Raw genomic sequence first — 24802 nt, 5'->3', positions numbered from 1 at the left:
AATATTAAGCATTTTCCCGAAAAATTTGGTTAAAGTTGAAAAATATCATCAAAATAAACGAGAGCCAACGAACTTTGACCGTGGGGCGAGTATTACAATCCCTAGTGAGGAATGGACTAATAAAGAACAATATATATATATATATATATATATATATATATATATATATATATATATATATATATATATATATATATATATATATAAATATCAAATAATAAATTAGAAATAAAGAGCAAGTTTAGAAATGATAACACTTAAGTTTATAATATAATTTCTTCTTTTATATTTTTTGGTTTAAATAAATATAAGGAAAACTAAATAAAACATGCATACAAATTAATCATCCTATGAGAAAAATAAATAAATAAATATATATCTATATATATATATATATATATATATATATATATATATATAGTGAACTATAAGGTAGGATAAAGAAGATTATTGCCTTGGATAAGGCAAGATAAATAAAATTTATGCCTAGGATATGGGATCTTAGCAAAAGAGAATGTTGAATGGCTCATTGTAGGCTCAAAGAGGAATGGTATCATGAAGATTACTCATGAAGTGCCATTTATGAAGAAAGGAAGGGGAGTTGGAGATCAAGCTCATGGCGCTCTTGTTTAGAATCACACCGACAAGAAAAGGAAATGCAACATTACCAAGACAGAGATGTCAAACCTCAATGTAGAACCTATTTATGTCTGATGATCAAAGAAGAGCCAAGTGGAGACCACAAATGAGAGTTCCTCTCTCATGGAACTAGATATCTTTCTTAGTCCTCAATTATAGCTTTGTATTCCATAGAAACACAAGAGACATGTGTTTCCACCCCAATAACACAAAAATAGATGAAAATTTATATGTCCATCTATTCTAGATTAGGTGTCATGTAATGCAACATGTGTTAATCCCAATAAACTAAAGTAGAATGAATGTCACATAAAATAGGAAGGAGAAAAAAAGGCTTGCATAGATATCTATTATAGTACCTAGAACTTTTAACCATAGGTTTGCATTTGGAGTTTTTTTCTTTCAATGTAGTCTAATAGGTCATCCAAGGTCGAGATAGATATATGCTTGAATATTCAAAATTTGAGAGACCTCATTATCCTCCTCATATGGTCTTGTGCGACAAACATTAACAATCGTGTAGGGTCCTAATCATGAAACAGATGAAACTATGGATGAGAAGGATGGGACCATGATGTTATGATACCCTAAATGGAATTGCATAGAAACATTAATAGGCAAGTTGCGAGGTTAAGTTTCCCTACTAGAAATGGTTTAGATGATGAATAAAGATGGTACAAGGTTGTGGTTGGTAAAAAAGGTTATGCTTGTTATCTTTCTTACTGATATTTTCTTTGATTAAAGTGAAGTGTTCACTTGAAACAAGTGGCTTAAAAATCTTTTAGGCATGTCAAACCAAAACTGTGAGAAAAGTTTTGAATGCCTACTTGGTAATGGAGAAAACTATGAATAGTTCATGGTTTCACCCATTCTTAAGTAGAGAATCACAAGCTTGTGCCTTGGTGATATATGGTTTTTCTCATATTTAGCTCTCGTGTTCAGGTTTCACCCATTTTTGTGTAGGAAATCATAACCTTGTAACTAACCCATTCATTATTTCACCATTTCTAAGCATAATCATGATTGAATGCATTTCTAGGCAACAAATCTTAAAAGTTTGTAAGGTGGATAATGTTTGCAAACTTGAACAAGGTGAGAATAGGGTCACACTTGTTTAATATTGTACATAAAATCCAGCGTAACACAATTATTTTCATTATATACTTCTAAATATATCTCAATAAAGATAATTACTTATTAATCATAACTATGACAAAGTTTTAAATTTGAATACACAAAAACGTGTGGAACCATAAACATAAATGAGCAAGTTGCAAGGTCATGATTTCTTACTCATAAACAAGCAAAACCATGAATGTGTAAGTTAAAGGAGGGAAGGCTTATTACCTATAAAAAAAATAATGTGTAAGTTAAAGGAGGGAAGGCTTATTACCTATTAAAAAAATAATAATAAAATCATGTAAGTGGCATTGTTATGATCAACTACCTATAATGACAAAACCACTATATTAACAATAACAGAACCACCCTATTAACTACCTATAATGACAAAACCACTATATTAACAATAACAGAACCACCATATTAACATGGTTGTGATGACTTATTTCAAAATAAGTAAAATCTTAAAAGATTTATATTTCTACCCATTTTCAAATAAATGATCATAACCTTTTATCCTTGTGATTTCACTTATTTTCAATTTACATATTTATATTTTCTTCCGAACAAAGACTCATATACTTATTTACAAGTCCGCTTATTTTCAAGCTACATATTTATATTTCTGCCCATTTCTAATCAAAGAATCATAACGTTGGAACTTACGAGATGACTGTTACGATTCAGGACCAACTTTAACCTGTTAACCTTTGAAAAGAACACATTTATATATTCATGATTTTACCATTTTCGAACTTTACCCACGCCCAGAACAACCATACTTGAGAGTCTGAGTAATGAGTTGGGCCGCCCAGATTGTCGAACATGGATTCCTATACAATACAATTATTTTCATGTATTAATTTAATCAATATCCAGAGGACCATAACCGTTAGTAACGGTAACGAAAGAAAAGTCGACCGTTATACGAACAGAGTGCTCTGATAGAGAATGAAAACGACGGACAACAGCCTATGTACAAAGACCTGGAAACTTGCAAATTGGATAGATGCGAAGCTCCTCATGCCCTCAAATATTTTTGCAAACAGTCATCGGCAGCGGCTTCGAATAATCTAATTTCACTATTCATGTCTACCGGCATGCAATTAGCAATAAATAATATTTGCCCTCTCCATAAACGTAAGGAACTGTGATGTCAATGTTGCGAGAAAGTAAAATGTACACACCATGGTGACCAAAATCGCCCGTATTTGGGCCAAAAATGAGAAAGTTCGAATGGCTTAAAAATCGCATTTATGAGGTGGGTGTTGTTAAAGAAAATCCAAGAGTAAAGGTATCGGAACTGAAGCTAACAACAATTATCGACCAGAGCACAGAGCATTAACTGGGCTCTTTTTAGCTGTAAGTTATTTTAAAACTAGGGCAGTTGGGCTGTGATCTTAGCGGTAGGCCTGTGGGAATTTATCAGATTGGATTTCCAAAAAAATTGGGTGGTCTATTCAAGAAAATGTTCAGAATGTTTTGTGATCTGTTTTTAATTTTTCAATGTCTTCAAGTGGCAACGTCAACTCTGGCATCCCCATGTCTGGGCATTCCCAGTTCGATTATTTTTTCTTTGATCCGGAAATAGACTATGCTCAGGTTCTCACCCAGATCCCATGTCAGGCCGCCTCTTATAAATATTTGCAGTTTGAACTTTGCATTAAGAAAAACAAGACGAAGGTGCATTTTACAGTTTTTAAGGATATTCTTATATTGTAATGTTTCTTTCGTCTGTCTCGCATTTGAAAGCCCCATTGGATCAACTTCACAAATCGGTGGAGGATCTGAAGAAAAAGAAGTCATGGAAGAGTTCTATGTTCTTCTGGAGGAAATCCAGTGAGAAGCAGAAGCACATGAAGAAGACAGTTCCTGTGTTAGAATCCCAAGCCAAGCCAATTTATATGAACGATATCGCTCCTCCCTACAGATCTGGTCGACCGACTTCCATTCCCATTCCGCTGGCTGCCATGTACAGTGCGATGCAAAGAAACAAGACCGATGTGCCCTATATGCCTCTGGTGCATCACAGCCATAGCCATAGTCGTACCAGGGTTTCTCTGTCCAGGCCAATATACTTGGTTACATGAAGTCTCTGTAATTTGAAGTGTAATGGTTCGTTTGAATATCTTATTTGAAGTGTAATGGTTCGTTTGAATATCTTGAATTTGAAGTGTAATGGTTCGTTTGAATATCTTGAATTATATAATTAGATGATCAATTGTTTGACTATTTTTGGATAGCAAAATTCTGAAATATTTTCAAAATATGCAATCATCTATATTTGAATATATTTAATTTATTTAAGCGAAACAAACCCTTGAAAACAAATTCGGTGTTGTTTATCTCCCAGAGATTTTGTTTGCATTGATACTAATTCTGACAACTTAGATGATAACGCAAATGACACCTTCTCCACTTTGTCTCAACTGGGTGATTTTGCATGTTGTATGACCATGCTGATTTTAGATATATACGCAGCGTTTTTCCAAGAATACAATACATGGTATATCATGTCAACCACGATGACGTTGTTGTCGTTATACTTTTATAATCTTTTGTTAAACTTAGCCATGAGACAAGCCCTTTTGCTACTTGAAATGGGCTGAATTTTATTCTAATACCTATTTGAATTCACTTAAGGGAAGGTTACATGTTAAAGGGATCAAAATGAGTCAAAGACATTGATAAAAGATACAATAAAAAGGGATAAAAGATACAATAAAAGGGGATTTTTTTATAGATCTGAGAAGTTCAAGTCATTTGAAATTTCATATCAGAAGGAATTATAAATTGTAATTGAAATAGACACTCGAATAGCCCAAAAACTTCATCAATACGAGGTCCTTGGTAGAACTTACGCACCAACCCAGCTTTGTAGAGACAAAATTTTATTAAAATTCCTTAAATAATGAATCTGATAAGTGAAAATAGTGGTGAAACCTGAAGTGCAAAAGAGTTTGTTTTTTTAATTTTTATTTTTTTTAGTTTTACAGGGTGAATGGGTGATTGCCAATCTTAATGGGAGACCTAGGATCAATCCAGGTAGTTGCCACTATAACACCAAGAGTACATCCAATTACCTGCAAGTCCATATACTAAGATCCTATGGTTTTAGCAAAAGCAAGACTCTCCGTGCCTCCAAGACGTGGGTGCGTGTTAATGAGATTTGAACTACAGTCTCCCAGGCTTCCCACAAATTGACTTACCGTCAAGCCACACATCACTGTACTTCTTGGAATGATTTTTATTAATAGCAAAAAATATTATATTGAGGACCCTTCCTAATAGCTAAAAATTGATATAGACGATCATGACTGGCTACCAAGGTAAATATATACACAGCAGAAACTACTAATAACAAAAATTTGCAAGAGGAAACTACCTACTAGAATGCACGAAAGCTGGAAGCTGGGAACTACAACAAAGTGCAAAGGAAATTCGTCAGGCCTAACAGACTCGTCATAGGTAATAAAATATGCTTAATCTATTTTGGAGTCCGAATGCTATACCTCTCAACCCAAAGCGAAGAAATCTGAGGCATTAAAATATTATCTGGTTGAAGATTTCCATGTGGCAGCCATATCAAAGCCAGAAAGGCATGAGCTAGAACCCTGGTCACGATGTTAACCGTTTATTGCATGTCACATGGTAATGATAATTTTGGTTTGACTTGTATATAAAACCATATTAACCAACGCATGGCCATCTGCAAATTAAATAATGAAACTAAATTATGAATCGCCCACGCCAATGCAGAAACATTGTCATTCCACTTCGACTTCGGTCGGATTAGGTCAAAATGTGCCCCCTTCTTTTCTCCCTGGTCCTTAGTCTATATTTTATTTCAAATTTATCCTGTATTTTATTTCAAATAATAAACTAGAAATAAATAACAACTTTGGAAATGAAATCACTTAAAATTTACCAAAAAAAAAAAACTAAAAATTGTTGGGTTTAAATATGACTAAAACTAAAAACTAAAAATTGTTGGGTTTAAATATGACTAAAACTAAATCAAACATACATGCTAATCAATTATAATAAAAGAATTAAATATTAATTAATAATTTTTGTTTTTTTAAAGTCTTCAGAGTTAGTTTCGAATTAGTTGAGTTCTCATTTTTAAGTATCTTGTTGATTGGGAGATTACGTGGTATTTGGGTTAGGCCTTCTTAGTTTGACGATGTGATCTACCCAAATTTCCCCTCATCAAGAAAATAAAAAGAAGAAAAAAAGAAAAAGAAAAGAAGAAAGAAAGAAAAAGAAGGATAAATAAGATTATTCCCTAGGATAAAGTGGGATAAAGAAAATTTAGTCCCTAAGATGTGGGATCATATCAAATTAGTGGGTTATGAATGGTTCATTGAAGACTCAAAGAGGAATGGTGTCGCAAGTATCATGAAGATTACCCATGAAGTGTCATTTACGAAGAAAGGAAGGGGAATTTGAGTTACCCATGAAGTGTCATTTATGAAGAAAGGAAGGGGAATTTGAGATTACCCATGAAGTGTCATTTACAAAGAAAGGAAGGGGAATTTGAGTTACCCATGAAGTGTCATTTGCTAAGAAAAGAAGGGGAATTTGAGAAAGGAAGGGGAATTTGAGATCAAGCTGGTGGTGGTCTTGTTTAGGATCACACTGAGGGTTGAACTTCAAGAAAAGGAAATGCTGTCTTGTTTCTTGTTTAGGATCACACTGAGGGTTGAACTTCAAGAAAAGGAAATGCTGTCTTGTTTAGGATCACACTGAGGGTTGAACTTCATGGTGAAGGTGGTATTGTTTAGGATCACACTAAGGGTTGAACTTCAAGAAAAGGAAATGCATAACGACTAAGCCAAAAAAGTCAAACGTCAATGTAAAACATATTTATCTTTGATGATAAAAGAAGAGGCAAGTGCATACCACAACTTGGAGTGTCTCTCTCATCAAACTAGATATCCTTCTTAGGCCACAAATATAGATTTGTCCTCCACAGAAACATAAGAAACATTTGTTTCATAACCCTTTTATAGAATTATAATCATTGAAACACCAATAGTGCATCAAACAAGCTCATCATTATTCTTCCACCCTTACAAATGAGAATGCCTCTTCCTTAAATATATTGAGCCTCTCATTACAATTACGATTGGTAACAATGGGCAATTCAAAACAATAGTGCTCAAACCATGGGTTGAAAGGCCATAAGTCAAATACAACTCAAAACTACCACCTTTGATAAATTCCCTTTAAATAAGGGTTACATTCCAAATCATGGGCCAATGAAGATCCTTTTGTTCAATTATAAATTAAAATACTTCACGTATAATTGGAAGTTAGGACAATGTTTAAGCTTGACCATCTTCTTTAATGCTTGTCATTGATTAGAGTTAAAATGTCTATGAATTTTTTTGATGTGGAAACCTTTGTAGAATTGTTCATTGAGATCTTCAATATAAATGGTTATAAATAGCCCATTGGGGTGATTAGATGATGCAAACCCCAACAATTCCTCTTGACATAGTATAATCAAAACAAATTTGTTGAATTCCCTAAGTCTACCATGACATACATTCACAAAACTTTACACATGCAGTCACAACCTAGGACAAAGTGTGTTTCCTACAAGGCTTAATTGCTATGCCAGGTGGGAGATCCAGTATGAAATGAAAGGGGAAAACCTTCATGACACAACTCTGAAGCCTTTAAGAGAGTTAGGTCTTTCATATATGTCTATCTTTTAGCTAGGATTTTGTCAACAACCTCTCAAGTGGGAGCATAAGGTATTGAGGGGTCATCCCTCTGCATCACTTAATACCCCTAAATAAAATGACATTTGATACATTGAACATACCCCTTTTATTTTGATGTTCTATAGATGAGCCAGAGACCAGGAGAGAGCCACATAATGACATGACACCTTACTCAATCTTTTTTTGTTTGATATAGCTCTCCACCTCTTTTCTAATTTAGATATTCTTTAGGCAACATTGGTAATTTTAAATTTATTTAGGATTTATCAATTCATGCTTTCTTTCACACTAAGTTTTTACTCATGCCATTGAGCAAACACGAAGGGGGGATGATCCTTGCTACATGAATAGAGTGGAGGTGATGAAAAAAAAGTTGAAAGTGTTGTGTGTGAGGGGATATGGGGCATTATAGTAAGCCGATGACATGAATACCCCTTGACCATGGAAAATTATGCACTTTACAAAGTAGAAAGTGTTGTGTGTGAGGGGATATGGGGCATTATAGTAAGTCGATGACATGAATACCCCTTGACCATGGAAAATTATGCACTTTACAAAGTAGAAAGTGTTGTGTGTGAGGGGATATGGGGCATTATAGTAAGCTGACAACATGAATACCCCTAGAGCATGGAAAATTATGCACTTTACAAAGTACACTATGTGGAATCATGACTTGATGAGACAAAACAATTGCTTGGGGACTACGAAATGATAACAAATTCGACTCAGGAAAACAACACCACGATCACACTTAGAACCACAACACCATCCAATTATTTGTTTGCACTTTTCAACTATCATTCCTCACTTTGACATTTGAGTTGAGGAAGAATTAAAAAAGGCACCATGGCTAAGCTAGCATACTTGTGAAAAGACAATGAGAGAAGTTTAAATGAGTGTTGTCAAATGTGAGCAAAAAATAAATTAAAATAAGTAATATACACCCCTAGGATGCCCTTTTAAATAGTTACCCTTTAAAGACTAGCAAAATAAAAAATGTAAATAAAAAAAATCATAAATGACAAAGCTTTCAATTATACCTTTAAATAAGTGAAACTATAAACATAAATGAGCAAAGATACAATGCCATTATTTCCTACTTAAAAATAAACTACACCATGGATACACAAATGAAAAATAAATAAAACCATAACAAATAAATCACATAGTTATTATTTCCCAAAAAAAAATGATAAAACCATAAAATTATATCACAATATTATGATAAGTAACTTAAAATAGTAAAATCCTTAAACTTTAATAACTTTATATCTTCACCACTTATAACTAACGATGAGTGTTATAGTCCGAGCCCAACTTTAACTTTAACTTATCTAACCTTTGAGGAAAAAAATAATGATTTATATTTTCATGATGTTTCCAAATTTAGCCAAAAACGATGTTTCCAAATTTAGCCAAAAACATCATATATTGTTCCACATATTTCTAGAACTATCCTTGAGAGACTCAGTGGAGGAGGATGATATCGTGTAGGTCGGGCAAGTTGTCGAACATGGAATCCAATACAAAACAATTATTTTCATTACATAATTTAAGAACATAATCATTAGTAACGGTTACTAAACAAAAATCGACCGTTAGACGAGAAGAGGGCTGCAGTAAAGGATTAAAAGGACAGACGACATAAACTTGGAAATTGGATATACGTTAAAGTTGTTGAATGGTTTTTTTTTAATTTGTTATATTAATTTCTAGAAAGAAAATTTTAAGGGTTGATATTGTATGTGAGTTAATTTTTTATGGCTTAAAAAAAGAGTGAATTTTTATTTTTTTGAAAATGATTCATCAAAATTTTATAACATAAAAGTATTTTAACTTAAAAATCTCTAAAATTTTATGGAGATTATGTAAAATCATTACAAAAATATGGTCAAGGCTTTTAGAGTTTGCATATTAGAGACTAGAGACTAATAATATTCGCCAAAGTTTCTAAATTTCAAAATAAATTTCTATCTTTAAATTTTCCATGGCTCTTAGGGTGGCTCTATTTTTGCACATGCATTGGCAATATTTTCACCATAAAGTGCCTTAACATAATACCTAATATTTTCACCATAAAATACCTTAACATAATACCTTGTCACTCTCTACTCCATGTGGACTATATGTTTAAAAAATTTTAGTTTGTTTTAAATGAAATATTTTCTAGTTAAATTGTATTTTTTATTACATAAAATGTGTTTTTAATTATATTTTTATTATTTAAAATGTGTCTTTAATTATATATATGAAATTTATCTAGACATTTTAAAACACAAATCAATTTAAACTTATAATTTCCAAAAATCCCTCTCCAATTTTTAACCAATTCAATTAACCAAAAAACTATTAAAACAAACCAATTCAATTTTTAACTAATTCAATTAAAAAAAACTATTAAAACGAACCAATTCAATAAAAAACTCAAAAACATATGACAGTTAAACTACGGCTGCCCTTAAATATTTTGCAAACTGTCGTCGGCAGTGGCTTGGACTGTGAACTGACACAGCAAGTATTATAGTGACATTCACCTTCGTGCAACATTCATACAATATCCAATATCGTGTAACATTGCGGATATCGATAAATAATAGTAACATTGTAGAGAAGTGGATAGTGATTTGCGTACCCTTTGTGCTGAATATTTCAATATAGTATTTTCGTTGTGGTTTTATTAATGGCTCTTTTAAAGAATATGAGGTGTTAAAAAAAAAATCACTACGAGTAGTGATTTGAGTAACTTTTGTGTTGGAATATATATTTCAATTTAGTGTTTAGTTTATGGTTTTATTAATATTATTTTTAAATTAATATTGTTATTTAGTATATAATTTTTATGTAAAAAGTAATTGATAGAAGAATAATTTATATGAGAATAATTATAAGGTAGTATAATAAGGTGTTATTATATTAAAAAAAATTAGAACATTCAATTTATTAAAATGATCATTTGCATGTTCATTGGCATAGAATAAACAATAAAATGTTTTGTTAAAGCATTGTATAGTGAAAAAATTACCATTTCCAAACCTTTCATTCAAATGTATATTGATATTAATTAAATTGTTTATTCTTTTTAAGAATAAGAAATATATTAATGAATTAGGTATTCTTTATTTTTCAATTATAAAAAATCAAGTTACTTATTCTTAAATTTTATAATTTTTATGTTTTATAATATTAAAAATAAAGTATATTTGATTGAAAAATGATGTTTATGATGCTTATTAATGGAAAAATCTCATTCATATATATATTAGAATGCAAACTTCTGTGATTCATAATGTTAAGATAGAGCCTACTATGGGAGTAAATCTCACAAGAACATGTAAATGTAAATGTAAAAGCAAACGTGAACATTTAACATTTAACATTTTTAATTTAATGTCAACCCTATTTAAAAATGAATCTAATTATTATTATGTACAAACACAATATAAATTTAAAATATACAGAGGTTTATGAACACTCAAAAAATTCAAAAAATACGTATGGTAAATAAATAAAACGTCTTTTTATACTTACTCCAAAGGCATGGTAAATAAATACAAATATAAATAAACTAGAGGTATGGTAAATAAATAAGACCTCTTTTATATTTACTCCATAAAACTCTAAATATTTACAAAAACTCAAAAAACAAGTTTTATTTAGATGAAGCCTATGGGACAAATACTATTTTAATACTATGGGCTAAATACCATGGGCCAAATACCATATGTATAAAAGAGGTAAGTCACGACACTAATGATTATCATAAATATTTTTTATTTATCTATTTATTTACTCCATAATCCACCTTATATTTAGGGACACTAAAAAAGGAGGTTTTATTTAGATGAAGCCTATAGGCCAAATACCATGGGCCAAATTATTATTAATACCATGCAAAAGACATTATTAACTTTAATATTAATATTAATAAAAATAAAGATAACACATGGCATTGAGAACCAATGGTATTGACTCATGGTATTCACGTGGAATGTAGCCTATTTAAAGGGGGAAATTAAACCAACATAGATTCATCCTTACTTTGGATTTACTAATGGATTAATGGATGGGAGGGATCAAATATCTTGATATGCAAACTAGCATAGAGTGAAAAATATTTGATCCCTGTTGTTTGGTAGATCCAAAGTAAATATGGATCTATGCTCATACTTCCATAAAATCACATCAAAATTTTTGCTTCTACGTGTTTGGAATCACTAAATGGGTTCATCATCAAAACTTGGAAGAAAGTACCGATCACAATTATATATTGTAGAGATGCAAAACAATTAGAAAAATAAAACATTAAAATAATAATAAATTAATTATGTTAAATAGTTAATAAATTAAAAAAAAACATTAGAAAACTAATATAAAAATAAATTCTTAAATGTAATTATTAATTTATTATGATTTCAATATATATAACTTGGTCAAAAGTTGAAAACCAGAAAAATAATAAAAAGTATATATGATTTCATAAATTTAACAGTGAAATCAATATGCTGAAATTTTTTTGGTAAAAAATTTTTACCAATAAAATACAATATATGATTTCATAAATTTAACAGTCAAATCAATATACGGAATGTTTTTTTTTCCAATAACTTACCATAAAAAAAATTCTACCAATAAAATACAAGCAAAGAACTTCTCAATTACTTCAATTATAATCGCTAGTGTCATGTTAGTGTCATGACGTAGCGGATAGATGGGGTTTTCTTCCAATAACTTACCATCAAAGAGCTTCTCAATTACTTCATTTATAAATTATAATCGTTAGTGTCATGACGTAGCGGATAGATGGGTTTTCTTCCAATAACTTACAATCAAAGAGCTTCTCAATTACTTCAATTATAATAGTTAGTGTCATAACTTTTGGAGAGATCCGATCGATGGATTTTTGGAGAGATCCGTGGCGTTTCAATGATTATGTTACTATTCATGCCACACCAACGTTATTTAAAAAAATATAATATCCAACAATTTATTAAATAAATAAAAAATATTTAAAAAATTATAATATCCAACCACGTATTAAATAAATAAAAAACATAAAAATTTGATTATTAAAAATATAATATCCATCAACTTATTAAATAAATAAAAACCATAAGAATCGTATTATTAATATCACATAGATTCTTGTACTTGTCTCTCAATTTGAAAAACATTTTTCCCACCATCCTCATTTTGAGAGTTGTTACCACTGTTTAACAAATTCAAAATTTATTTTTATAATTAACAAATATTTGATTTAATATCTGAATATTTGATAGCTATTATGAAATTTTAGAAAAAATATTCTCCATTTGATTATTTTTATTTTGATATGGAAATCCTTTAATATGTCGATTGCATATTCTAAGAATATTTCATAATTTGATGATTAGGAGAGGGTTCAGAGAATTGACATTTATTTGAACTGTCAAATTCCAAAATATTCCTAGAATTTGAAATCCACATAAGGATGCCCATAGGAAATAGAATATGCTTACACTACTATAAAAGATGGGTTGTTAAGACATTTATTTAAGATGAAATGTTAATTTCATCTTAAACACCTAATTTTATATTTTAACTTTTTAATTGTTCTTAAATTAATACAAAAGAAAAAACAAACTTTCTTTCTAAGTAATTCCTCTTACACAATCATCTCGTTAGCATGGGATCAAGTCATATCTCGCTCTATTCATTTGCAAGAAACTATTATTGGTGGCATCATCCTTTAGGTTTGAGAATTTTAGGCATTAGTGGATTGGGGCCACTAGATGAAAAGGAATCTATGATAAGTGTTGGCTTCAACCCCAATTTGGTGCCATGGAATATTAACATGTGGTGCAAGGCTTGGTTGATTAAATGTATTAGATGATCGAATCACAAGTGTATCCCATAGAAACAGAAGGCAACAAATGGGCATCAACAATCCACCCCTCACCATCAAAGGTAGTGTTAGAAAGTATCATTCCTACACCTTTGTCTTGCATGACCAAAACCCCTTGTTTACCGTATAGTTGTATCCATGCTCACACAACACTATCTTGCCTATGAAAACATTTGGATCTAGATGCATCTCCGTGCACAAAGAGGAGGAATTGTATCTAGTGCCATCTTAAGTTGCATCCCTAGCATTTATAGTTTTCAAAAACCAAGAGAAGGGTTAGATTTATGGCGGGAAGTCATATTTTGTATGTTGAGGCTATATTTTGTCATATGTATGCTGAAGCTACCTTTTCAACTCATATGATCAAATATATGCAAGCCCTCATGTTTAACCTTTTTATAGTTTGTTGCAACCTGTTCAATTAGCTTGGAGACAAAGATCTCAAGGTTGATATTACAAATAGATGCATAAGGAGGTACTAAATTTCTCTTTCTAGGTACCCTGCAAATTTGTTCTATTTTTTTCTATCTTCTCCGGCACTCAAATGTGTATTTCATTTGGAATTGGAAATAGAAATAGTGGCTTCAATCTCTTTATGGTCGCAAAACCTCTTCTATTTTCCATTTCCTCATAGATTTTGAGCATCTTCCTTCCAATATAATAAAATGCCAGTCTTCTAAGAGAATGAGGACTTTTGAGGTAAGGCTTAGTTTTTGATCTGTTTTATGAAACACTTCATCTTGTAGAAGAAGGGCATGCGATATTTATCCATGAATTTCTAACAACCACCTTATGTTTATGTTTAAAATTTACCCCAAATGTACCCTAATCCTATGTTTCTAATGGTTAAACAAAACTATTAAAATCCTTAAGTCAAAATTCATGCATTACCTTCCATATCCCTAGATTGATACCGACACCACCACAGTCCATGTTCTAGTCTTTCCCACATGCATATTTTTTTTTTGTAGGCCCTTTTCATGAAAAAACCTAGAGGCAATCTCAACCTCAAGAATCTTTCCTTCCCTACTTTAATTTTATCAGATGCATCATAACTATATAAATTTTTTGTCATTTCTTGAATTCAGGTCAAGGATTCAAATCCCTCCATTGTCATCATAATTTTTTTCATGTTGGAGTCCATTTCCAACCGTAATTTTTTTCATAGAATGAAAGCAAAGATTGCTAATCAAGAACTTGAAGGTATTGGTCTATCAATATGCCTCAATGGATTTTTGTGCCTATTAAAATCATGATCAAATGGACATCTTTGATCATAGGCTTGCATAGAATTTCAGCACATAGGGTTACACTCTATAAATTGGCATGATGATTTGAGGGCAATCTATTTTGGAAAAATGGAAATATGCAACTATGTTGTTTTCCTCGGTGAAACTACAATGGATTATACCAATTTAAGTGTCATAAAACAAATTTGTGTAATTTTGACATTATCCTTGAAACCATAGTTTCTAATAAGTTATGAATTTGGTTTTGTGAATTTTGCAGTTTTTTTTTGCAGTATCAAGGGTTAAAGTTAAAATTCATAATCTACATGAGATTAAGTAAAATGTTGTTTTCATCCAATCATACATCAAGCATTGTTAGAAGCTTTCCAATTATGTATTGGCCATTGGCTTTGTATATGCAATGTTTTGTTGATTTTCTATTTTTTCCAAGATTTCATTTCCATTAAATTTTCAACCGATTCTTTATTGTTTTGTACTTTTCTAACATGTTATACTAGAACCTTAGAAATATCACTTTCTTACTTATTCCTAAATTGTAATCTCTTTTATATGTTCTCGTTGTTGTTTGCACTATTCAAATATTGCACCTGATCCAAAAAATTATGTATAGCTAAAAAATGGGCTTCAGGAAACCTCCCCATAAGATGCTTCAACGTTCTCTACTCTTCCCTTTATACAAAAATGTTGATTTCCATATTTGACATTCTACTCATTTGTTTTTACCTATTATGTTGTCACCATTTCCTGCACCATCTTAGTGGGGATTTTTGTGCTACAACATTATGGCACACATAGGGTTGCTTTTCTATTTGCACTTTTGGTGATAGCTTGGCTCATTTGTATCTGTGGCAATGGTATTCACATTGGAATATGAAAGTGTTCCAAGCACTTTCACCTTACGATCTGTATACTTTTCTTAGGAAGAGAAGACGTAGAGGGTTGGGTGTCCCTTGGAGGCATAATCCTCTGCGTCATAGGTTTGTGCCCATATCTCACTTGACCTTCAAAAGTGTGCTTTTGGTATTTGTAATCTTGTATGATTTTGAATATTGAGGTTAAGGAAGATGAAAATACATAAAAAATTAATTCATTTATATTAGTTTTCCAATTTGTGTTTGGTAGTTTCTAGCTTATGATGCTATGTATGTTGATTTGGGACATTTTAACCATTTGTCAATTAAGGTAAGTAAATACTAGTGTATAGATAACTTCATGTATCTACATTCAATATAAATATTATTTGTCTCAATAACTTCATGTATCAACATTTAACCTTCCAATACATTGACTTTTTAGTATGTTACCACATATGGCTTTCATAGGGTTGGTATATCCTACTTGACTATTACATACATAGGCCAGGCTACTTTCATCTCCAAATGTAAGTAGATGTTGGAGGGGCTTCAAATAAGCATATAATGTAAAGATGATTGTTAAGATAATTCAAAGTAGTTAAGAAGTTTGGTTGGGCAGTTAGATTTTTATAACTATCTTGACATGATATAAATATTTGTTTATGTATCGATATATTAGTTCAAATTTTCTTTTAAGAGACATAATATAAAGTGTGTTTTTGTTGGTTCTCCATTACTTGTATCTCTTCTTTTCCTTTTAGTTGTGTTCTTTGCTATGTGAATACTTGATGTCTATGCTACTGGTAACTATGTACACTTTTCCCTAGATTACAACATTGATTCCATTGTCGGTATTATGGACTCGAGTCATGAAAATGAAAGCATAAATGTTAACTTTAGAAGAGATAAAGTTGTGGTGGTGTTGTAGAGGCTACAAAAACACTCCAAAATTGTGCATATGCTTTGTTTTGGAGCCTCCCTTTTAAACCACAACAACTCATATTGTATTGATCCAAATACTTGCACTTTGATTCCGATTTATTCCTTTCATCTTGGATTGTGTTTGCTCACTTGGTTCATTTTCTAACCCGCAAGGCAATCTCTTGACTTGGTCTTTTGACAGTTCCAGACTTGCCTTAGATAACCGTGTAATTCTTGAGGGCAATTGGCCTTTCTCTTGGGAATTGCGCAATCCTGACTGCCAATGAGCATTGAGCTCAGGAAATGCACAGTATTGGATGGAATCCAACCTTGAGCTGGGAAATTTCATAGGCAGGAGAGGCAGCCCAGATCCATTCAACCCAAAAATTGTGCAGAACCCACTGTGCTCAGAAACTGCACAATGATCGAGCCTCAGAGTTACCCTGCCCTTCCCAGAACTGCACAATCTTTTCGGGAAATGCATGGCATTTTTCCCCAAAAAAGAGAAAAATAAAAAAAGCAAAAAAATCATCCCTAAAAATAGGGATCTATTTTTAGCAACCCGAAGCAGGCACTTGAGTTGTTTTGGAAGCTGCCGCCAAGTGTCACTTTTTTGTTGATTTTTGGCATGCGCGTCATAAACCCTAAATTGACCAAATCTATTTAATTGATGCTGCTAGAGATCATTTTCAAACTTGATCTTGGAGCTATATCATTCCTGAGGAGATTAAGGAACCTTTGGTGCGATCGTCGTTGCTTTTCTGGGTGAGTTTTTCTTTTTTAGTTTTTCACTGCTTTTTCTATCGCTTTTTGTTGTTTATCTTGTAAGAGTGTTGCTTCACTTGTTTCTTTGAATGATTGTTGGTTTTTTTAACTTTTTTTAGCTTGTATAAGTGTTGTTTCAAGTTTTAGATTGCCTTTCCCAAGTGTCGCATGTGTTACCATTTTTTTGCACCAACGGTCACCATTGCGATGATTCTATTCACATGCTTAATTTTCCTTCTGTTTAATTAATTCTTGAACTTGTTTCACATGCATGCATTAACACAATCATATCTGCACTCATCATCACACCATACTTCAAATATGCTTGTTTTCCACACTCCCCTTAGGCAGATCTAGCCCCCCTTGCCCAGATCTCACACTTCACTGCATGCACTATGCAATATAGAAGCTCAAGGCCTTTGCCTTGGATTTTGGAATTGCACAAATTATGTCCTAGCCTGGCTCCAACTGTGCACTACGTAGTTCCAGGAGCCAGCCTCCCAACTTGGCCATTACGTAGTCTCTCCTAGCCTTGGCCCAAGACGGAACTGCACATTGCACAGTTCTAGTCATAAAGCTTCTCGACTGACTGTTGGGACTGCACAATATGTAGTTCCCACAATTAGCCAGTGACCTTTTTCAGCTAAAATTGCGTAATCTTTCCCATCATGAGCCTGACTTGTTGCTTAATATTGTCTTGAAGTTTCTTTGGATTTAAGTTGACATTTTCTTGCCATGAGTGTCCTCTATGTCCCACTGGTACACCATTTTTCGGGAATCTCTCTAGTAGTTATAGTTAACATGACATCCAAGATAGTTGCATAAAAGGAAATCACCGAGAGAAATACTGGGGAAGCAGTTGAGCAGATATCAGTTGATCTACCAGTTTATGCATATACTTGGTTGTTCATCGAGAATGGTTCAACATTGACATGGAAACAAATCAAATATATTTTCATAGAGAAATTCAAGGAAGACTTAGAGGACTGACAGACTTATCTTAGTATCCAGTGGTTAGGCTTATACAAGGTTACATGCACGTACATCACTTTCCCATGTACGAACATGATTAGCTGGATTGTCTCACACAAATATGAATAGACTATGATATTGAGTAGTGCTAGCTAGATAGAGATTTCCACCTTTAGGGCAAAGAAATTTCTGTAGATGTATCATTTACCCTAGCTGGTGAAGTGCACAGACTCATTTTGTATGCCACCCATAGCTTTGTGAACACTAGAGATATCATCATGTGCTGGGTGAAAGAGTCGCAAAATTTTAGGTAGACACCCAATCATGTTTATAAGACAATGTCCCTCTGGAAGGCTTATCAATTCTTGATCATCTTTGTCTGAAGAATATATGGTTAAGAGAACCCAGAAACCTTTCATGGAGGGTGGGTAGTCATACTAGACCAATTGGTGAATGATGGGAAGCCATTCAACTAGTTAGATTTGTTGGCTCATCAGTTGAAGATCCATGTGACTTACGCTCAGAATCCACCCAAGAATGAGAAAGAAGGGTTTTACATCATGTCTGCATACTTACTAGATGAAATATGAGCATAGGAATAGTTCCCTAGCATGAGCTAGAGATGGACACCAAAACATATTATTGTCAACATCTATTTCAAGTTTCTTTCTAACTGCAATTATCGAGGAGTGATGGCAAGGCTAACTAACCATTTTATCATCCCGTTGCACAAGCTTATCTTTGAGAAGGATCCACCTTGAATGTCCCGAGAAGCAATGGGGGCAATAGTAAACATTGTAGATTGGTATGCCTCACCAGTTGGCACCTTCATCAGAGTGTTTGGCAGAGACAAGCCTCCACATGTTCTACCAAGGTATGCCATTGACAAGTTGATCATGCAAGAAGTGTCACATTGATGACAACTAAGTTGCTTTTATGCAGCAAAGCTGCATCGTTACAACATTAGTACGTGGACCTGTGGGTTATGGGCCCACATATATATTAGAAGCTTTTAAAACTATCAGAATCATAACATAAAACCTAACGAATCACCATCGACCTTCTTTAACCTTTCCCTTTTGTTAGGCGCTTCAATCCATGCCATTGATTTCACTCCATCAAATCAACGACTATTGTGCATTCTCCAACTTTAACCCATTTCAGCCGAAACTCAAAGAAGTTAAATTTCTTTGAATAATTCACCAGGTTCACCCAGTGTATTAACCCACATGCACATTCGAGCGCGATTACCATCCAATCAGTGAACTAATGAATAATCCTGATGATCAGAACTCAACGAGATCTTAACCTTATTTTATAAACCCTCATCGTGTCTGTTTTCTAAATTAATGTCTGTGCTTATTAGCATGCAATAAGTGTTTGATTGCCTTTAAATGGATGGTCCGATCACCTCCTAAATTTAAACTTGTTTGGATGATTTTCTCAGGTCTGCTAGCTGAGATAACTTGCTCACAAGTTCTTCGCGCCTAGATCTCCTTCCATTGCATGGCTATGATAGTTTCTCCGAGTTCCTCTTCTGCCATTATTATCCATCGATCTAGATGATCTGATGGTTCTTGTTGGGTTTATTCGATCTCCTCCATTGACTTGATCTTGTTCACTTATTGGTGGAATTATGTTATAACACAAAGTTATCTCTACCATGCTCTATTTAAGGTGGAGTTCATAGGAACTTTGTCTTACACTTGCATCACTCCATACATCAGTTCTCATATTATCATTAGATCGCCATTAATACTTATAGTGATCGATGGTTGATCAATAAACTTATAACACAAAATTTAACTCTTTCAACGCATACATCTAAACTATAGGTAAACAATATACAGATACACAAAATCCAGACAACACACAATATTTCAATTATATACAGAACAAGATTATAGTCTAAGGCATCTCAGCCTTAGTCACAAATTCTCCTGCAGTTACATTGTATCCAATCTCTCTCATCTCACAACACACAGTTACACAATTTATAGAAATAACTACAGAATCATGGATCATTTTAGATCAATGATATTCTCCTAAAATCTTTCAATCAAACCCCTAAATCTCTCTATATGCATAAATGGTAGATAATTACATTTAATCAAGTCTTCTAAAGACTTATCAATTCCATCAATTTGGCTCTGTTTTAAACAGAATTTGCCCCGGTTTACAATGGTTGTCCACATTTCCCCTTTCACAACTTTGGATTTTGATTTTAATGAAGGGTGCTCGGATGCTCCTACATCAGACTCCCGAGGTACAAAAATTTATGACCTCCTGATCATATGCTTCTCCTTCATCCCTTAGCAATTCTACCCACATCCTCTGTGGAATTTCCTTTATGATTCTCCTGTGAGCTAAAACAAAACATCTACAGTAACAAGTCCTCCCTGCTACACAATACCTTACCAAGCTTCTCTCCTTTGAGCTTAGTCTTTTGGCATCTCTCTGGTTCTCTCTTCTTTAGAACCATATGAGCACTCCATTCTCTAGGTTGCTACAAGTTTTCAAAACTTCTTCTGCCACTTCCTATACGACAATATAAAGATCACAAAATTTCCAATCTTCAACATAACTATACCTCCTCCTTTGGTTTGCAAACTCCTTCTCACAGGAAATATTTCCCTGCTCTGATACCAAAAATGATGACAGCTAAGCCGCTTTTACGCAGCAAAGTTGCATCTTTACAATATTAGTACGTGGACCTATGGGTTATGGGCCCACGTATATATCAGAAGCTTTTAAAACTAGCGGAATCATAACGTAAAACCCGAATAATCACCATCGACATTCTTTGACCTTTCCCTTTTGTTAGGCGCTTCAATCCACGTTGTCGATTCCACTCCATTATATCAACGACTATCGCGCATTCTCCAACTTTAACCCATTTCTGTCGGAACTCAAAGAAGTCAAACTTATTTGAATAATTCATCGTGTCCACCCCGTGTATTAACCCACGCACACATTTGAGCGCGATTACCGTCCGATCAGTCAACCAATGAACGGTCCTGATGATCAAAACTCAACGAGGTCTTAACCTTCTTTTATAAACCCTCATCGTGTCCTTTTTCTAAATTAATGTCTGCGCTTATTAGCATGCGATATGCGTCCGATCACCTTTAAACTGATGGTCCAATCACCTTCGGACTTTAAAATCGTTTGGATGATTTTATCGGGTCTGCTAGTCGAGATAACTTGCTCGCAAGTTCTTCGCGCAATCACCATATATCTCCTTCCATCGCACAACTATGATAGTTCCTCCTAGTTCCTCTTCCGCATTATTATCCGTTGATGTAGACGATCCGATGTTTCCTGTTGGGTTTATTCAATCTCCTTCGTTGACTTGATCTCACTCACTTATTGGTGGAATTACATAATAACACAGATTTATCTCTGCCATGCTCTATTTAAGGCGAAGTTCATAGGAACTTCGTGTTGCACTCACATCACTCCATACAACAACTCTCATATTATCATTGGATCGCCATCGATCCTTATAGTGATCGATGGTCGATCAATAAACTTATAACCCAAAATTTAATTCTTTCAACGCATACATCTAAACTATGGGAAAACAATAGACAGATACACAAAATCCAGACAACACAAAATATTTCAATTATATACAGAACAAGGTTACAATCTAAGGAATCTCAGCCTTCGTCACAAATTCTCTTGCATTACATTGTATCCAATCTCTCTCATCTCAAAACACTCAGTTACACAATTTATAGAAATAACTACAAAATCATGGATCATTCTAGATCCATGATCTTCTCCTAAAATCTTTCAATCAAACCCCTAAATCTCTCTATACGCATACATGGCAGATAATTGCATTTAATCAAGTCTTCTAAAGACTTATCAATTCCATCAATTTAGCTCCATTTTAAATAGAATTTGTGCTGGTTTACAATGGTTGTCTACTTTTCCCCTTTCACAGCTTTGGATTTTGATTTTAATGAAGGGTGCTCGGATGCTCCTGCATCATATATCACCTCTCTACATGGTTGTCAGCAAGATTGCATAGGAAGAAGAAAGCTCCATGGTCCACTCTTCCTTTGTGGATCAGATTATATGAGATTAAGAGCTTGAAGGATGAAGATGTAATCTTTAAGGAAATAGTGAAATTTGAGTTCAGTACCAAAGACATTAATCTGTATGATCCCCAAGGTATTTGCAAGACCACTATGTGAGGGTGTATTTTCCATGGATCCATGGTGCATGTGATTGGACAAAGGAGGACCCTTGGAGGTACTATTGAAATTCCTCCAAACTCAATGAGCCAGTCAGTATAGCAACAAATTGGAAGGTTGCTCTGTAGAAAATAGAAACTCCGAAAGAAACAAAAATAGTAGCAATAGGAAGTAATCTAGTGTAGGACAAAGGGAAGAGGAAGATTGTTGAGAACCCGAAGGCAGAGAAAAGTTGAAAGATGAATGCAAATCCTCTCTTGGAGAAAGTAGCTTTGGTAGCATAAGAAAAGAGGGAGTAGTGCATAAAGAAAGCAGAGTGAAGGAAGAAAGAAAAGAAGAGGCTACAGGAAGCAAAATTGAGACTGCAGGAAATGAAGAAGAAGTTGAAGGAAGAACATGCGTTTAGGAGGAGAAAAATAGTAGAGAAGTAGAAGTAAGAAGAGGAACAAAGTCAAGGCGTGATGATGGAGAAAAGAGTGCCCATACAGGTTGGTGATTCAGAACAACCAACAACTAAGGAAGAGGGTGAACAGATGTAGGATCAGGAGTTTGTTCAACAGATTGAGCAACTGATTGAAGTGATAGAAATTAAGATGGAACAAGAGCGACATAATGAAGATACTGACCTTATGCCGAGAGCACCAGAGGTAATCTCTCAATCTGCACCACTTCTAGTGATAGAACCTATAACATCCCTGGTGAAACTTTCATGTAATAAATGTTAAGAACAATAGCCATGGATGAATGAGACACTTATTCCAAGTTGAATGTTGAGAAATTCATCCTCGGGGGTGTTTATTTGGTTTTTTATGGCTAAGGAAATTGACAAAGGCTATGGATAAGGCTTTGGAAAGGAAAAATGGCATTTTTGGCACAATCATTTATGAAAATAATGGAAATTAGGAGAAAAGGGAGGTGAAAGGTCACAAGTTTCATGTGAGGAGGAAAATGAGGAAAATAGAGGCCTCATTCATAAAAATGCTTTTGAGGATCTATTGGTAACCTTTTGTTAGTTCAGTTTTGGAGCACTCTCATTATTCTCTCTCTCATACTCTTGGATACTTAGCATTTTTCATGGAGGACTTTGGCATTGGAGCAAAAAAGATAAAGAAGGCAAGAGGAGGCAAGGATCAAGTAGGGAAAGGTAGGATCAAGCAGCTACAACAGGCTTCATTTCAGGTATCAACTTGCATGTGTATTCTCCTTGCTAGATCTGGCATGCTGGTATTACACATGGTTTTTTTCTATCATGGCATTGTTGGGATGTGTTATATTTTTTCCACGGCTAGCCCACATCGTTAACCAGGGGTTAGAGGGGGGGGGGGGTCACAAGGGGTTTGAGGTGTACCCATAACCCCACTTTATGGGGTTTGGGGCAGTGCCCCGGGAAATTTTGGTTTTGGACCCTATGTTAGGTTGGGCAGACCCACCTATGGTTTTGTATATGATTTTCGCACATGTTTTTTGGACGTGATGGTTTTTGGTCCATGGTATTGGATGCTTCAACATGTATAAATATGTATTATAACATTGAAAGGAACATAATGAAAAATCAAGTTGGTAGTCCTGGTTTTGGGATCCAGGGGAAAATCTCTGTGTATATGTGTTTTATGTGTTATGCTCTCGCATTGTTTATTTTATGTGTTTTAGAATTTGTATGCAGGTAATTTCTGTACGGGGTTAAAACCTACATGCATGGGTTTTTCCAGGTTTGACAGTGTTTTTAGCCTAGCCTTGTCATTTTTGAATAGCCATGGTGTGATGGGGTTATCATGTTTGGTTGAGCTGGGTTTCCAGATGGATTCAAAGCTGAGTGAGGTGGATCTTCGAAATGATAGAACACATGGCCTAGTAACCCCTGAACCAGACTATGGGTTGCAGTAAAGCCATATTTTGTGTTGCCTTGGATGGCTTACGAATCCTTTATGGTGAATGACACGATATACGGTAAATCCTAGAGGTGGTTTTCTCTTTGTTGGGGCCTACTAATCCCGATTTGGGATATGCGGTAAAGCTTGGAGAGTGGGTGTCGGTTTAGGGCCTAGTGATTCATGTTTGGATTGTTGTAAAGCTTGAGAGACTAGGAGACAGGAAATTCCTCACAGTGTAGGTGAAGAAATTTGGTGGCTTCCATGGTTGTTTAGCCTAGTGATCGGGTGGAGATCATGGTAAATCTGGTTATGATGTGTTCATTATGTTAGCCTAGTGATCCATGATGGATTACGATAAAGCATGGTTTCTATTGATGACTGTGAGGTGGTTTAGCCTCGATATTCCTTAGTTGAGTTCTTTTGGTGTGAATCCCACATTCATGATTAGAATATGGAACGGGGGTGAATGGCTGAAGACAGATTTGGCTCAGCCATTCTATGGTTGGGTGGAACGTGGTAGTCCCATCACCGGTTGGTTCATTGTACTCATTAATGAGAAATTCATTTCCTTGATTTTCATGTGTAAA

General features: G+C 34.0%; 1 protein-coding gene across 1 annotated transcript; it reads left to right on the top strand.

The window, feature by feature from the left end:
- The first annotated feature begins 3267 nt into the window (after positions 1-3267).
- Positions 3268-3851, top strand: LOC149231346 (uncharacterized). Its single transcript, XM_089376270.1, has 2 exons — positions 3268-3457; positions 3502-3851. Exons 1-2 carry the CDS (start codon positions 3268-3270, stop codon positions 3849-3851), a joined length of 540 nt encoding a protein of 179 aa, XP_089232396.1.
- Positions 3852-24802: the final 20951 nt, after the last annotated feature.

This window comes from Pinus tabuliformis, chromosome J, assembly GCF_031772625.1.
Source record: "Pinus tabuliformis cultivar Carrire ecotype Pingquan chromosome J, CPIR1, whole genome shotgun sequence".
Classification (NCBI taxonomy): Eukaryota; Viridiplantae; Streptophyta; class Pinopsida; order Pinales; family Pinaceae; genus Pinus; species Pinus tabuliformis.
Note: the sequence above shows the minus strand (reverse complement) of the source record. Positions and strands in the feature narration are given on the sequence as shown.

Coding starts and splice junctions, on each gene's coding strand:
- LOC149231346 (XM_089376270.1), top strand. CDS start 3,268: ATGTCTTCAAGTGGCAACGTCAACTCTGGCATCCCCATGTCTGGGCAT. Junction 3,458..3,501: donor GACGAAGGTGCATTTTACAG/TTTTTAAGGATA, acceptor TTTCGTCTGTCT/CGCATTTGAAAGCCCCATTG.